The 17,473-nt window shown below is 39.8% G+C and overlaps 1 protein-coding gene across 1 annotated transcript in view; it reads left to right on the top strand.

The window, feature by feature from the left end:
• The window catches only part of L3MBTL4 (L3MBTL histone methyl-lysine binding protein 4), a 246,039-nt gene that overhangs the window by 70,731 nt on the left and 157,835 nt on the right, over positions 1-17,473 (top strand). Inside the window, exon 10 of the mRNA XM_057698207.1 lies at positions 13,977-14,091. Within this exon, the coding sequence (XP_057554190.1) occupies positions 13,977-14,091 (115 nt within the window). The remainder of the gene's footprint in view (positions 1-13,976; positions 14,092-17,473) is intronic.

Here is a 17,473-nt window from a genome sequence, read left to right as displayed (position 1 = left end):
TTCAAATTTAATAAAATCCAAATAGAATTCATTACATTACCCCTTCAACCAAAAAAATCAAATGAAACAAATATTAAAACCCTGCTTCTTTTCCTGTGTTCCTTATGTAGCAATGGCTCAGACATTAACTAGGTTGCCCATCTTAAAAACCTTTGTTTTTATTTTTATCCCAGTTACACTTATACAAAGTGCAAAAAGTAATTCTGCAAGTTTTGTTATTAAACACTAGTCCCAAGACGTCCTTCTCCCACACTTTCCCCTCTGCAGAGGCAACCGCTTTCCTTTCTTTTAGCTAACTGGTATGGTGTTTATCTGTGACTCTAAACATAGGCTTGTTTTGCAGTGTCCTGACTGGGTGTGGGATTATCTCTGTGTGGAAGGAACCTCTTTCCTCCCCCTGACCCTCCCCATGTATGTGCTCCGCCCTCCATGCATCCTCTCAGTGTGGCGAGATCACAGTTGTAGTCAGATCAAAGTTTTTGTTTACCCACAACACTTGAGTCATTGTAACCAAGAGGCTCATGTGTCCCCTTTGTATTCCAAAAGGGTAAATAGCACAAAAGAACATCAAGCGCTTTCAGGTGTTTCAATATCATCTTACTTGAAAGGAAAAAAAGTGTTGGTAGCTCAGAAGGTAGGTCTGTGAAATAAATGGATAAAGTTTTGGTTTAACGTAAATGGGCTCTTTAGATATATTTGTTCAATAATGTTTACATAATTTGAATGGGGATATTTGAATTTATACATTCACTTGTTTATTCATGTGTCCAACAAATAGAGTGTTAAAATGCTTCAACAAATATACTCCAGATATTATCTGGTACTGATGACAAAACAAGTAGAGGAAACTTCCAGTTTCAAATTCTGCATGGAAGGAGGTTGGAAGTTGTCAGTGTTCTGACAGCAAGGAAAAAGTTGAACAGACTGAAAATCAGCAACTCTTCTTGGATCCAAAAGTGCAAAGAGGTCACAGGGCAAACGACTGCCTTCAGGATTGGAGAGACAGACAAGCGAACACAGGCCGCCGTGACTTACTGAACAGAGACTCGTGAGCAGAAGCTAACTTGGGAGCCAGGGCAGGGGCAGCAACACCTGGACCCTCACTGATGAATTATACTGGAGGCTCCATGTGGATGACTCAGAGTTCCAGATGCCAGGGGACCCAGTCATGGAGTGACCCATAATATTGTGAGATGTACCAGTAGGAGCTAGACCAAGTTTGACCAGGGGCTCAACTACCATAAATATGGGAGAAAGTTCCCCTCACACATCTGGTGTGGGGAGGAGCACAGGAAGTGTTTTGGAATATATCAGAGCACTTGGTTCTTCCTGAGGAGGCCTGCCCTTAGGGGAAACTCCTTAACCAGAGCCTACCCTGCTGGGGTGTTATCAGAGCCTAACTGACTTGGGAGGGGCGGATACCTTACTGCCACCAGGTCTGGCCACCCTGACCCTCCTGAGGGAGGGGAGCAAAGCTGGGAATTGTGGAGAAGGTCACAGTGCAGAGGCCCAGGCCCACCCACAGCCAGAGCGCTCATCACAGACTGTAGACTGCGTTCTCCCCACCACCACCACATTAGTAAACGTCTGTTTACAGCGGCTTCTTTTACTGGATGCATTATAGCCAGCTATCAAAAAAAAATTTAGCTATCAAAAAAAAGTATAGCTATCAAAAAAAATTTACGAGGTATACCAAAAGGCAAAAACCACAATTTGAAGAGACAGGCAAGCATCAGACCAGACATGGCATGGATGTTAGAATTATCAGACTGGAAATTTAAAACTAATGATTATTAATGTGCCAAGGGTCATAATGGAAGTAGACAGCATGCAAGAACAGATGGGCGATGTATGCAGAGAGATGGAAACCCTAAGAAAGAACCAAAAAAAAAACCCAAAAAACAAAACAAAAAAAAAAACCAGAGATTAAAAAGTAACACTGTAACAGAAATGTAGAATGCCTTTGATGGGTTTATTAGTAGACTGGACATTGCTAAGGAAGGAATCTCTGAGCTGGAGTATATCTCAATAGAAATCTCCAAAACTGAAAAGAAAACAAAGCAAAAACTAGAATACCCAAGGACTGTGGGACAATTACAGAAGGAGCAACATATGTGTGATGGGAATAGATAGTGATAATGTTGTCAGTTCTCCAGATTTCCCCCTAACAACAGAGCATCAAACAGCAGGAGACAAAACTGATAGGACTGCTAGGAGAAATGGATGAGTCACTATCATAATTGGAGACCTCAGCACCTCTGTCTAAGAAGTGGACAGATGCAGCAGGCAGAAGATCAGTAGGGATGTAGTTGAACCAACAAAACCTTCAGTCAACTGTTGATGGACTATTTCACTCAACTACTACAGAATACACGTTCTGCTAAAACTCACATGGAATATTCACCAAGACAGACTACTCCTGGGCCATGAAACATGCCTTAACATATTTAAAAGAATAGGAAACATACGTACCTGTCTCAAACATTGTATGGAATTTAACTAGAAATCAAAAACAGGAAGATAACTGGAAAATCCCCCAAAATACAAGGAGATTAAATAACACACTTCAAAATAGCACAGTGTTCAAAAAGAAAGCTCAAGAAAAAATTGAGAAATTATTTGAAACTAAATGAAAATCAAAGCACAGACTATTAAAATTGTGGGATGCAGTGAAAGCAGTGGTTAGAGGGAAATGTATAGCATTGGATGTGTATATTAGAAAAGAGGAAAAATCTAAAATCAGTAATCTAAGTTTCCACTTTAGGAAACTAGAAAAAGAGCAAATGAAATTCAAAGTAAGCAGAAGAAAAGAAACAAGAATTAGAGCAGAAGTCAATGAAATTGAAAATAGAAAATCAGTAGAGATCAAGGAAACCAACACTTGGTACTTTGAAAAGACCAATAAAATCATAACCCTTTAAACAGGCTATTAAGTAAGAAAGAGAGAGAGAAGACACAAATAGCAGAAATGAGAAAACGTCACTATAGATGCTATGACTGGATAATAAAGAAATACTGTAAACAACTCTGTGCCCACAAATTGGACCAGTTAAGGTACAATCTGCCAAAACTCGTACAAGAAGAAACAGACAAACCGATAGCCCAGTGTATATTAAATTGAGTCAATAACTAAAGTTCTCCCCAAACAGAAAGCACCAGGCCCACATGGGTTCACTGGTGAATTCTATCAAACGTCTAAGGGAGAAATTACACAGTTCTCCACAGTCTTTTTCAGAGGGTAGGAGGAGAGGGAATGCTCCCTAACTCATTCTGTGAGGCCAGCATCAACACTGACACCAAAACCACACAAAACGGTACTAGGAAAGAAAACTCCAGACCAATATCTGCCATGAACTTCGATGCAGAAATCCTCAACAAAGTATTAGCACATTGAATCTAACAATATATGAGAAGAATTATATACCATGACCAAGTAAGATTTATCCAAGGTATGTAAGGCTGGTTCAACATTGGAAAATCAGTTAATGTAATCCATCACATCAATCAGCTGAATAAAAGGAAGAGCACATGATTATATCAATAGAGGCAGAAAAAGCATTTGACAAAGTGCAACACCCATTCATGATAAAAACTCTCAGTCATCTATATAACCAATTTAGAACTCCCTGCCGGTAAAGTTGATGTTGTACTAACAGGTAAATTGTGAGAATAGATAGGATAAGTATCTTACCCACCCATGGTTCAGAATTTTAGAAACAGTGCTCCTGATACACTCAGTTCACAAGTACTCCTGTATGTGTGTGTTTATATACACATTTCCATTTTGCTGGTACTGTCCCGGTATCATTATTCATGCACTACATACGTCATTGCCCGTTGAGTCACTCAGTGTTCCTTATGTATAAATGTCTGCACAGTGAATTCCTGTCAGTGAAAATTTTGGAACTTTTAGACTAATTGATGTATGCTTTTCCATATTACATTGAATAATTGGAATTGTGTACCATTTCCCCTTCACCATTGGTTCTCTGGGAATTATTTATTTGCAGCAATCATCCTTAACTATCAGGAGAAATTACACATCCTGGTTTACCTGGGACAGTCCTGGGTTAGTCCTGTTGTAATTATGTAACTGTTAATAGTGCTTCCTCTCTCTTACTCTTAAAAATGTCCCATTTGGACAGTAAATTATGTGGCCCTTCAAGATATAACCAGTTTTTCTTCTCTTTCATGTGCCTCATGTCCTACTGCTCTTAACAAGAAATCCTGTCTTCCACTGTAAGCAGCTCGAGTCCTTTTCGGGTTAGTGGTTTATAGATAATGAGTATACATACAGGCATACCCAGGTTTATTATGCTTAGCTGTGTTGCACTTCGCAGATACCGTGTTTTTTGCAAGGTGAAGATTTGCAGCAACCCTGCGTTGATGAGGTCTGTTGGTGCCATTTTCCCAACATCGTTTCTTTTTAAGTTGTGTGCACTTGACCCTTGGACAATGCAGGGTTTATGGGTGCCGGCCCCTAAGCAACTGAAAATCCACAGATAACTTACAGTTGGTCCTTCGTACCCATGGTTCTACACCAGCAATTTCAACTGAGGGAATCCTGTAGTACTGTAGTCCCTATTTAGTGAAAAAATACAAGCCCGTGTTGTTCAAAGGTCAAGTATGTATTGTCTTTTTTCAGACATAATGCTATTGTACACTTAGACGACAGTATAGTGCAAATATAAGTTTTATACGCACTGGGAAACCAAAAAATTGGTGTGACTCAATTTATTGCAATACTCGCTTTATTGCTGTGATCTGGAACTGAGCTTGAAATATCTAGTACGTATCCTATATGGTGTGATTTAATAGAAAATCCTTGATGATGTGATATAGGATCCACAGTGGAAATCCATCACATGAGGACGACTGGAGGGCGCCTGCTGACACAGTGTCCACCGTGAGGGCTGGTGCCCCGAGTGGGGGGAGGGCAGCAGCCTGGGGAGGGAGCAGAGGGAACGGCCTTTACGTTAACGGGGAGCCTGCAGCCAGCGCCACCTGGGTGCTTAAAACTTTACAGCTCTTACAGCAGAGCTCTCGAGAATATTTATGTTAGTTATAACCATAAACTGATTTTGAGACCCTTTGTCCTCACACCGCTTATGAAGGAGGTATTTCTTCCTAAGGCATCACCCGCAGATCTGTGGCCATGGAGCCCCGAATGTGGCGGTTCCTGCCCAATTCTGATGAAATATTTAAAGATCTGTTAACAAGGATTAAAGCCCTGGGGATGCTGTTAGAAATTGGGCATTTTTATTTCTTGCAAGAATCCCATGGGAAAAACGTATCTTACGGGGAAAACTAATTGCATTTGTTATAACAGTAACCATAGAAATAGGGAAGTGGAAACTTGTGTAGACATATTTATCACAAATGGAAACACTTGGAGTTGAATGTCCTCTGCGTTAGGCCCTCAGCCACGTTTCTCTTGGATTCTTTGTCTTACAAAATTTAAAAAAAAGGTCTGTGACTTTTAAAAAAATAAGTTATTTTGATGGCTTTGACTTTGTGAGTTTGATGGCAACTTCAGTTGATTAACTTGTTGCCATGGTGAAGCTCTAAAGAGGCATTTCAAAATTTTTTATCCAGAAACCATCTTCAGCAGAATAACCTCGGACGTGTAGTTAAAAAATGTGATTTCCAGACATTATTCCTGATGTCCACTCCCCCAGCCACAAATTTGAGTCCCGGTGGGGGTGGGAGCAGTTGGTATATTGCTTATTACTAAAGTTTGAAAACCACATCCCAAAAAATACGATGAATTAGGCAGTGGCCTTGAAAAACGAAAGAATTTTAGAATAGCTATAGTGAAACTATTGATTTTCCAATTTAATGATTAAAATTTTTTTTCTATAATGCTTATTATAGGACGGGACTAGATGTGAGATGAGGCAGTTGTATTTGTGAAAGAGCATATGAGCTTCGGGGCAGTTAGCAGGGAAGGGAACAGAGATAATTTTCCAAGAATGGGAAGGAACGTAGGGGCAGCAGTTCCAACTGCGGAGGCAGTAGCTCAGGGAAGTCGGGGCTTTCAAATCACGATCAGTGACTTGGAAATGCGGGTGCATTTCTTGACCCCTATGTATCTCAGTAGCTTCTTGTGTCAAACGGAGCTAACACGTGGCGAGGGTAGTTTTTTGAAGTATATCCACTTTTTTTTATTGTAATTCTTTTCCTTCATGGTCCTTCCCTGCAGTCCTTGCCTGGATAGACATGTACACAGATTGGCTCAGCGTGGAATTAATGTTTAATGTGCAAAAGTGTAGGTAGTTCTGGATGGTAGCCATGTGTTATTCCATGTTGCTTTGTTTTCATTATGAAAATGCCTTTTTATATTTTTAATTAATTTTTATTGGAGTATAGTTGCTTTACAATGTTGTGTTAGTTTCTGCAATACAGCAAAGTGAATCACTTATATGTATACATATACCCACTCTTTTTTAGATTTCCTTCCCATTTAGGTCACCACAGAGCACTGAGTAGAGTTCCCTGTGCTATACAGTCAGTTCTCATTAATTATCTATTTTATATATAGTAGTGTCTGTATGTCAGTCCCAGTCTCCCAGTTCATCCCACCCTCCCTTCCCCTTTGGTAACCGTAAGTTTGTTTTCTACATCTGTGACTCTGTTTCTGCTTTGCAGGTAAGTTCATCTGTACCATTTTTCTAGATTCCACATATAGGTGATATTATATGATATTTATTTTTCTCTTTCTGACTTACTTCACTCTGTATGACAGTCTCTGCATCTATCCATGTCTCACAAATGGAAAAAATGACTTTTTATATTTTAAAAATGTAATTTACCTCTGCTACAATAGATTCTTAGGTACATTGATCCCAAATAGCCTCAGAATTTTTATTCTTGGATAGTTCTGTCAGTATACTGTTCTCAGCTTAAGTCTGGCTTTGCCGTTTACTGGTTGTCTGATCTCCACAAGCCTCTTAAAAGGTCCCTTTTCATCATCTATGAAAATAATGTATAGTGGTCATTAAGTGAGAATATATATATATTTTACAACTATGCCTGGACTGTGTAAGCACACAACAAAAGTGAATCCCCTCGCCTTGCCGGACATGTCTGCTCTTAGATTGTGGGGTGTTTTGAAGGCGCGATACGAGCATTCTCGTCTTGCCGCAAACAAATGTCTGACGTCAGTGCTATTCCCGCATCCCCCACCGACCCGCAGCAGAGCCCTGTACCACTGGAAGCAGTTTACTGTGGTCTTATTAGCACCACTAGTTATGAGTAATGGGTACTGGGATAATATAAAAACTCCGCTCTCCTTTCTAGAATGAAATTTAAGGCTAAGTCTAGTTAACTGAAAATGTATTCATTTAAAGCTAGACGGGTTCAGGTGCAGTAGAGCCTCTTCCTAAAAAAGTTCGCATCATGTATAAATGCTTATAATTCATTCACCATAAGCCTTTAAAAATAGATTTGAGGCCTCTGACAATAAAATACACATATCCAATAAGCCTGTTAAAATGGAAATTAAAAATTTTAAAACTATATAGCAGGAGCAAACAAGTATAATAATCACTTAGGCTAATAAAATTGTTGTGATTGAGCATTACGTTTAGCTCCAATGTTCCTTGACAGATAAATAACTGCACATTTTCCAGCTGCCCAAAGGAGCAGTGAGGAGCGATAATTACCACCGTGTGTCTTATTCAGCTGATGGTTTTTGAATCTGACAACATCTGAGACAAGGTGCCAGGAGTCGTAGGGGCGGCAGGTTGATGGAGGCAGAGTGGCCAAGCTCCAGGGTCTGGGGAAAGTCCCCGGTATGGGTTCTGGATGGTAAATGATGAGGCATAGCAAGAAGAATGGTGCCAGTCCAGACAATGGCCAGCTCTGGATTTACATGAAGGATTCGTCCTTGGTTTTTCATATGCTGATCTGCTGCTTAAGTGTCCGAGTTATTTTACCATCCATTGATAAATAATGCATATAGTGGTAATACCGTCAGGAAGCATCACTGTCTGTTTAAGGATAAGAACTTGAGACAGTGGCCAGTTTGATTTTCTGACATTTGTTTTCCAGTTTATCAAAATCTGAGCAAGAAGGGTCTATATATTTACTTAGCTTTATGCAAACCCAAATATGTGAAAAATTATAAATATGTGAAATACAGTGCTGGAGATGATTTGGTTTTCAAAATTATTCTTTGCTTCGCAAAAGAACTCTTTGTAAATATCCTAAAAGAGCCACTCTCCTTTAGTAACATGACCATCTGGTTAGAATTCTTAAAATTGGATTTTCCTCCAAAATTATGAAGATCCAAAGATATGAAAATATCTTTCATAAAGACATATATGGATACAGAATTTGGTTATGTATTCCAAGTTTAGATGGCCCTTGTTGGGGAGGGGGCCTCATATCATTGAATTAGGAAGGGGTATTTTAAATTGCTGCTGTTTTCGTTGTAATTACATACAGCCTGGGAAAGGATAACTTAATATTTCTTAATGATTGTAAGGGGAAAATGTTGACTAGAGTACATTAAAAAAATCATGTCTATTTGTGTTCGAAACATTTTTTTAAGATATTATCTTTTCACTTTTTCAGTTTTAGACCTAAATTCCACAGTAGGATTCCCAGGTTCAGGTCCAAGAGCTGAAATAGAGAGGCCTTGCTCTCCTGCACACAGGATCTGGCTGGAGCACTTGGCCTGCCTTGTTTGTGTATAGAGGCAGTTTCCTTACTTTTGAAACATAAACAATTGCTTTGCAAAATTAAAGGAGAAGGACACTGAAATATTAAAGCTTGAGAAAATTTTCTGTTTCTCCTTCACCACATTATACACACTTAGGTAAACTTCCCTCTACTGATAAATCCAAAGCAGCAGGCATCATTCCGGAAAGGATGCCAGTTTTGCCCTTTCGCAGCTGGACTCTTTAGTTGCCTGGTACTGGCAGTAGCATGCAGTTCGGCTGTGCCCAGAGAGCTGAAATATCACCATAAATAAATATAGTACCAGATCAGAATACCCAGCCCTGTATGACAGCAGCTGAATGTAGAAATATTTCAAATGTTAATAGCTCTATTGAGATATAATTTACAAACAATAAAATGTACAGATTTTAGGTATGGATTTTGATGAGTTTGAGAAATGCATATCCTATACAATGACCACCCCAGTCAAGATTTGGAATGTTTCTAATACCAGAAACTGTTCCTTTGTGCTCCTTTGTGGTCAGTGCTGCTCCCCACCCCCTCCCAGACAGCCAGGGATCTGCTTTCTGTGACTGTTGTCAAACTTGGCATAAATGGAAGCACACAGTGTGCTCTCTCCCGAGCCTGTCCTCTGTGCTCGATGTGGTGTGTCTGTCTGACATTGATGCATGTTCCTGTGTGAATAAACAGCTCATCCTTTTTCACTGGCGATAGTGGTCACTGTATCACACTTGTCTGTGAATGGATATGCACCTGAAGTGGGGCATTTGGGTTGTTTCCAGGTTTGGGCTGTTATGAATGAAACTGCAAGGAGCACTTGTTTACACAGCTTTGTATTTTCATCTATTTGGGGTGGAATTTCCAGGAATCGCAGAGTAGGCATATGTTTAGATTTACAATTTAAGGATAGCAAACCATTTTCTAAAGTGATTGTGCAATTTTACCACCCCACTGACATTGCATGAATGTTCGGGGAACTCCACAGCCTTGCCAGTAATTGACGTTGTCAGTCATTTAATTTAAATTGTTCCCGGGGGTGTGTAATAGCTGGTCATTTTGGTTTCTGTTATGAATAAGGATGTATAATTGCTTTACACTGTTGTACAACAAAGTGAATCAGCTGTGTTTATACATATACCCCCATATCCCCTCCCTCCCATGACTGCTTCCCACCCTTCCTATCCCACCCCTCTAAGTCATCACCAGTCATCAAGTTGATCTCCCTGTTATGCAGCGGCTTCCCACTAGCTATCTGTTTTACATTTGGTAGTGTATATATGTCAGTGCTACGCTCTCACTTCATCCCAGCTTCCCCTTCGCCCCCTCCCACCCCGTGTCCTCAAGTCCGTTCTTTACATCTGCATTTTTATTCTTGCCCTTTCACTGGGTTCATCAGTACCATTATTTTAGATTCGGTATATATGAGTTAGCGTATGGTATTTGTTTCTCTCTTTCTGGCTTACTTCACTCTGTATGACAGACTCTAGGTCCATCCACCTCACTACAAATAACTCAATTTCTTTCCTTTTTATGGCTGAGTAATATTCCATTGTATAGATGTGCCACATCTTCTTTATCCATACATCTGTTGATGGGCATTTAGGTTGCTTCCATGTCCTGGCTATTGTAAATAGTGCTGCAGTGAACATTGTGGTACATGTTTCTTTGTGGATTATGGTTTTCTCAGAGTATATGCCCAGGAGTGGGATTACTGGGTCATATGGTAGCTCTGTTTTTAGTTTTTTAAGGAACCTCCAAACTGTTTTCCATAGTGGCTGTACCAATTTACATTCCCACCAACAGTGCAGGAGGGTTCCCTTTTCTCCACACCCTCTCCAGCATTTATTGTTTCTAGATGTTTTGATGATGGCCATTCTGACCAGTTAGGTAGATGTCAGCTGGTTCATCTTGTTTTCACATGTGGATATCCAGTGGGTCCAGTACCGTTTGTTGAAAAGACTGGCCTTTCCTCTTTGAATGCCCTTGTCGTGTTTGTTGACTATATATATGTGGGTCAACTTATGTACACTATTCTGTTCCAAAAATACATCTGTCCATCCTTACGCCAGAGCAACACTGTCTTAATGACTGTGGCTTTACAGTAATTGTAGGAGTCAGATAGAATGGGTCTTCCTACTTAGTTCTTTTTTATTCCCCCAAATTGTTGTTCCATCTGGTAACATTTACCTTCAGCCTGAAGTCCTTCCCATGCTATTTCTTGTAGTGCATATCTATGGGTGATTACTTTTTTTAGTTTTGGTTTATCTGAAAATTCCTTTACTCCTTTTTGAAGGGTATTTTTCTAAGATTTAAAATCTTAGGCAGACAGATTTTTCCTCTTGGTGCTCTGACAGTGTCCTTTCATTGTCTCCCTCCCTCTGCTGTCCCCGATGAGAGGTTGGCTGACACTCCTGTCATTGTTCCTCTGTATGGAATTTGTTGTGTGTCTCCGGCTGCTTTCAAGACTTTTTCCTTTGACTTTCATTTTCAGTAGCTTGACTATGATTTGCCTAGTTTTTATTTCCTTTCTATTTATTTTGCTCGGGTTTTGCCGTCCTCCTTAAGCTTGAAAATTGGCATTTTTAGCCAGAATAGGGAGATTTTTTGACATTATCCTTTCAACGTTTGTCTTGTTTGGCCCTTATTCTTGCTCCACTTTCTCTTCTGTGTTCCAGGACTCCAAATACATGTATGTTAGACCAGTTGATATTATCTCATAAGTACCTGTGCTTTTTTTGTTTTTTAAATCTTTTATTGTGTGTACTTGAGATTAATAATTTCTATGAATCTGTTTTCATGTTCACTCACCTTTTTTTAACTGCCACCTTGAAGCTATTAAGCCCATCCCAAAACTTTTTTATTTTGATTTTCAGTTGTAGAATTTCCATTTGTTTCTCTTCTATAGTTTCCATTTCCCTGCCCAGATTCCCTGTCTGTTCCTTCATCAAGACCATTTTTCCTTTAAACCCTTGAGCCTATTTTGATAGCTAATTTGAAGTCCCTGTCTGCTAATTACATCTGGGTCATCTCAGGGTCTCTTTCTATTGACTGCTTTTTAAACAGTTGAGTATGGCTCACGTTCACCTGCTTATCTGCATGTCTAAGACATTTTTATTATGTGTTGGACATTATGAATGATACAGTGTGCAGACAAATATTTGTTTTCCTTTAAAAAGGGTAATTTGTTTTATCAGACAGTTAATTACTCATGGTTCTTCTTAATCTTGTTGAGGCTTAATTTAAACCTTTTTTAGGGCTGGTTTAGAGTGGCCTTTATCTAGGACATGGTTCTTACTCCAACACTACAGCCTTTTTTGTGTGTCTCAGTCAAATTCTCAAAGTATTACTGAGCTCTCTCCACTCCGGTCTCTCTACTCTCCCAGTGATGTGTGTCCTCCAGCATCTTTGTCTTAGTCTCAAGCTCTGTATCAGCTGCTCTCTGCTTGGCTTCACCAAGTCTCACCTTGCACATGTGTAGTCCAGCTCTTGGCCAAGTTCCTGTGAGTGGCCCACCCAGACTTCTGGGGTCCCCTTCTAGGAGTTCTGTCCTCTCCAGTCTTTGTCCTCCAATTTTCAGCTGCTTCCTCAGCTCTGAACTGCAGTCTTTGTCCCCTCAGCACAGCCTGACTGCCTTTTAATGTTTTTCCTGCCTGTGCTGCTGTGAGGAGATGGTCTCCAGGCTGACATCCAAGGCTCATCTTGGCACACTTAGGGATAACATTTCTGTGCTGCCTGTTGTCCAGTGTCTGAAATCATCATTTCATATATTTTGTCCAGTTTTATAGTTGTTACTGTGAAGGGGCACTCTGTCGTGTGCAGAAGCCTCGGTCTGGTAGAAGTACTGATTTGAAAGTTATTCCTAGGACTGTTGGTTCTCACACTTTAGCACACACCAGATGTGTCTGGAGGCCTCGTTTATACACAGATCCTTAGCCCCGTCCTGTAGAGGTTCTGATTCAGTAGGATGGGGTTGGGGCCCAACAGTTTGCATTTCTAACACATGTCCAGGTGATACTGATGCTGCTGGTCTGGTAACCACACTTTTGAGAACCACACGCTTAGAAAGTGGATCTTGAGGAAAAAAAAGTTGGGGTTTTATTTGCCACTTGCTGCATACAATTTTACCTTTTTTGGGGGGAGGGGGTAATAAACATATCTCAGTTTATTATAATGCTATTCATCTTGTTCTTTTCATTCAGAGTGTGAATTAATGAGGGATTATTTTGCATTTGAAAAGGATAGAGTCTCCATTTAATTGATGGAAACAGAAAATACATGAGAATAAGTAAAGTTATATAATAATGAAATACTATGATTCTTTTTATGCTTTCACAAATAAATTTGATACTTTCATTGGGAAATGTCTTAAGTACTTATTGGCACCAATGTCTCTCCTTTAATGTACTTAGCATAACTATAATTAATTAGTTATTTAATGTGTTCCCGCCAGTAGACTATATAAAGTCCATTTCTGCAAAAATAAATAAATAAATTTAATACTTTCATACTGATATGAAACTTCTAGAACATGGAGTTTGATAAGTTTCAGAAATAAGTAATTGCTTTTTGTTTCAGACATTGGGCTTTATTTTAATTATTCTCAGATCTGTTTGTGTATATGTGATGTGATGTGTGTGTGTATGTGTGTATGTGTGTGTGTGTGTGTTTTCTAGGTGAGGTGCGAAACGGTGAAAACCAGTAGGCTTGCTGTACCTTGTCCTGTCCTCAGGTTTCCTGACCACTTATACTTTATCCTTCAGTAGCTATTAAGATAACTCTTAATCCTTCCACCTCAGCAGCACATATTATCTGCTTTCGTTACCTCCGTTGGTCCAGTAGCTCCATCTCTCCTCTTTTGTCAGGATTTTGACATTTATTGCTTCCTTTTACTCTACTTGGTGCATTTCCCGTCAGTTTATCCTGGTGTCACATGGTGACTCTCATTGTTGAGGATGCTGGCTTTGTTCTTGCGGTGGCTGCAGGACAGGAAGTGTTCTCTCAACAACGTCATAAAATATCTTAGTTGGGAAGATGGATTGGTCCTGTCCTTTCAAATTCTAATCAATCTTTGACAGATTTTTTAATGTAACAACTTCTTTAGTTTCTTGGAAAAATTGGTACAACAGCCTTTGGTGGCTAGAATGGAAAGCTGTTTCATAGCACATTTTCAATATTGTTTCAGCTGTAATGTGAGATTACAACTATTTTAACCTCAGTTTCAGCGATCTGTTTTCTAATATTTTGACACAGGCATAGTGACGTACCGATTACTAAGTACTCATTTCCAACAGGTCCATTTTGATGGCTGGGACCACAAGTTTGACTACTGGATGGATGCGGACAGCCCTGACATTCACCCGGTCGGATGGTGTGACGTCACAGGACACCCCCTGGAAGTGCCGCATCGTGAGTATCTTGCTCTTTGTGGTGTTGCTTTTTAAATACTCACCCTGAAGCCTAGCATAACACTGTGTTTTTCATGTCATTATAAGTATTTTAAAGCTCAGTATGGCATAGGTGAATTGATTAATCAGCACTGTAGCTACACTGAAAGCCAATTATTCACAATTAAGTCTCAAAAGACATGCTTTATATAAATGAAGAGTTATCATCACTAAGGAATTATTTTGATAATGTTTTTCTAGCAGAATCTTTATTTTCCACATTTTAGTTTGGAAAACTGAGCCAGGTCTAAATCCACCTAATTTTGGCCTTTGCTTTTAACTGAAGTAGGTTTTGTTTTCCTAAACACCCTATCTTGATTGTTTGTTTTATAGAGTAGATTTCAAAAAGTTTTAGAAAAATAGAAGTATTTTAAATTTCAGCAATTAAAAAAATTTTAGTTGTAAAAATAGGAAAAAAGACAACCTTCTGTTACATCAGTATCTTCATTATTTCTGTCTTTCTAGGTACTTAAAGTTAAGGAGGAAATTAACCACTCTAAATTCTAATGAACCTTGAGCCAAATTATTTTATTCTTTGGTATGCAGGATTCCTGTGATCAGAGTAGGCTGACATGACTGATAACTAGTTCCAGACGCTTTGGGAGCTTCTCCGTCCTATGTTTGCTTCGTTCTCCCACTGCTTCTGTTCTCCTCCCTTTGGTTTCTTGGGGTGAAGCTACCATGCTATCCTGTCAATGAGGATGAACCAGCCCAAGGATGCTTGAACCTTAGATCTAAAAGGACTAACTGCATCTTTGAAAGAATTCCTTAACTTCTTTTAGAAGTGAGGAGAATTGCCCACTTAATAACTTGACAAACGTTTTGACATTGTGCTAGATTCTTCAAAAACTACACATGGATAAGGTGTAGGTCCTCATGTAACTTACAGTGCTTTAGCAAGCGCAGGGCTGCACACAGAGAACGTAAAACAGGGAGAACAAGGTCAGTTCCATGTTGGGGGGGAGGGTTAGCCTATTTGCTTTGTGATTTTTTTCTGATCCCACTTTCTGTTCTCCCTCATTTTCCACCCATCTGGCCAGGGAGCTGTTTCTCAGTTTGTGTTCACCCCACCCCCACCCGCTAGCAGGCCCTCTTTGATCCCTCATGCTGGTTACTTTCTCAGGTGGGGATGGTTTCAGGGGAGGTGGGGCTGGAGCAGCATCTCAGGTGCAGAGACAGCTCTCTTCACTCTGCCTCCCCGTTGCCTACTCCTTGGTCAGGCTGCCTGCCTGGCTTCTGAGACCCAAGTGTCTCAGAAGCTTCGCTTCTGTCTACCTGCCTGCCTGGCTTCTGAGCTACCTTGCTGCCTACCTGGCTTCTCGACCCAAGTGTTTCAGAAGCTTGGCGAAGTCTGTGGATCGAACCTCAGCTCCATCCCAAGCCAAAAGTTTGTCTTTCTACCCTGGCTGCTACTTGCTTCCAAAGTTCCTGCTTCCCATGCAGTCATTCTAGACCCTGCTCCCTCCCTACCCCCCCACACATACAATCAGTCTTCAAGTCTTGCTGATTCTCTTTCTTAATTTCTCAGAACCTATCTCCCACCCCTTCCTTCCCATCCCTGTGCTGTTGCATTTGACTTCTCATCACAGGTACAAATGGTCTGCAGAAGATGGTCTGCAGTTGGCTAGTCAGTGAGTCACACAGACGCTCCTGATCTAAAACTTCAGGTTCTAGAGACAGGGTTTCCTAGTGGTTGAAAGCATGAAATCTGCAGTCAGAATGCTTAGATGTGAATCTCAGTTTCACTGCTTGCTTGGCTGTGTGACTCTGCGCCTGTTTCCTCATCTAGAAGATGGAGGTGATATTAGTGTGTTGGTCTCATAATCTATAATGATGAAACGAGATAAATGCCTGCATAACACCTCAAAACAGTCTGGCTCATGGGATGTGCTCAATTAATGTTAGCTGCTGTCAGGAAATGATGTAATATTCTGTAGATTTTCATTTTTACCTAAAACTATGTGAGTTATCAAGGATTACAAAATTCGAAATTTTGCTAAGATGAATAGGTGACTAGAGTTTTCCAAATATTTAAATTTAATTTTTTCTTAAGTTAGTCTTTCATGTATTCTGGGCAATATTATAAAATTTCTGTTTTGAGTACATGCACTTAAGTAATTGGACTCTCTATAATTTGGGGGAATTGAATGTCTTCAGTTGGTCATGATGTTCTATTACTACTGTGCTTGCTTTTTGGTTATAAATGTGTTTGGATTAATTATTATTAATATAGTTTATTATGGTTACTTGTTTAACCCTATGTTTTATAATTATTCGTATCTGCATCATTAGTCTTATTAATTTTTAAATACCTGGACTTTAAGACATGCTCGTAGTGTGGTTCAGTATATATCATCCATGGCCCCATCATTAAAGCAAAAATACACACACACACACACACACACACAGTCCTACTCCAGTATTTATTTCCCTACTTATTTATCACAGAATCTTTTTCCCCTGGAAAGTAAACACAAATGATTTGTCTAGGTCCTCCAGCAAAACAAAATTTGAGGGTCTAGCTTTGATGTTGCAGCTGCTTCGTAACTATCTTGTCTCATTTCTTTGCTGTAATAGTCTGTGTAAAGCCCAAATCTAAGCTTTTACCAGTGTCTTTAGACTTGAGACTCCTTTGCATGTACCAGGCCTGGCGCAGTCTCTCCTCTGCTCACCTCATGCCTTACCCTTCCACCATTTCCCACCAAGAACAGAATTACTTCATTTATACCAAACAGAATTACTCATAGTACGTTGAACGTTGGCTTCATAAGATTTTGAAGACAATACGTCACCTTTCTATACTTTGCTCTCTTGGCTTCATTTACAGGAAGTGACACCCCGAGGTCGGTGTCAGATGCCTGTGTGGTGAGGAGCTGGCAGGAGCACTTGCTCCGCAGTGTGAACCACGTGTAGCATCTTCACTCTTATCCCCTCTCTTATGGGTGTATTTGTACAAGCAGCCACATCAGATAATCTTTTACTGCCTGTGCTATTTAAGTCAAGGTGTTGATCTTATTTACTCATACAATTCAAACCAAATTTGTATGTCCAATATCTTTGATAATCAGATCAAAGTAATCATTGGACTGGCCAAAAAGTTCACTTGGGTTTTTCTGTACCGTCTTGCAAAAATCCGAACGAAATTTTTGGCTAACCCAATACATATTGTAAGTAGATCTGTAAAACCACACACAACATTTTATCATATATGAACAGATAAAGTCATCTTACCAACATTAATTTTCAAATATTTTAAGGTATTTTCAGATGTTTTAACTTTCAGACATTGTTTGTACTCTGTTGTTTTACTTTTGTGATATTTATGCGATGCAACAATTGCCTTC

Source organism: Hippopotamus amphibius, chromosome 11 (genome assembly GCF_030028045.1).
Source record: "Hippopotamus amphibius kiboko isolate mHipAmp2 chromosome 11, mHipAmp2.hap2, whole genome shotgun sequence".
NCBI classification, from domain to species: domain Eukaryota; kingdom Metazoa; phylum Chordata; class Mammalia; order Artiodactyla; family Hippopotamidae; genus Hippopotamus; species Hippopotamus amphibius.
Note: the sequence above shows the minus strand (reverse complement) of the source record. Positions and strands in the feature narration are given on the sequence as shown.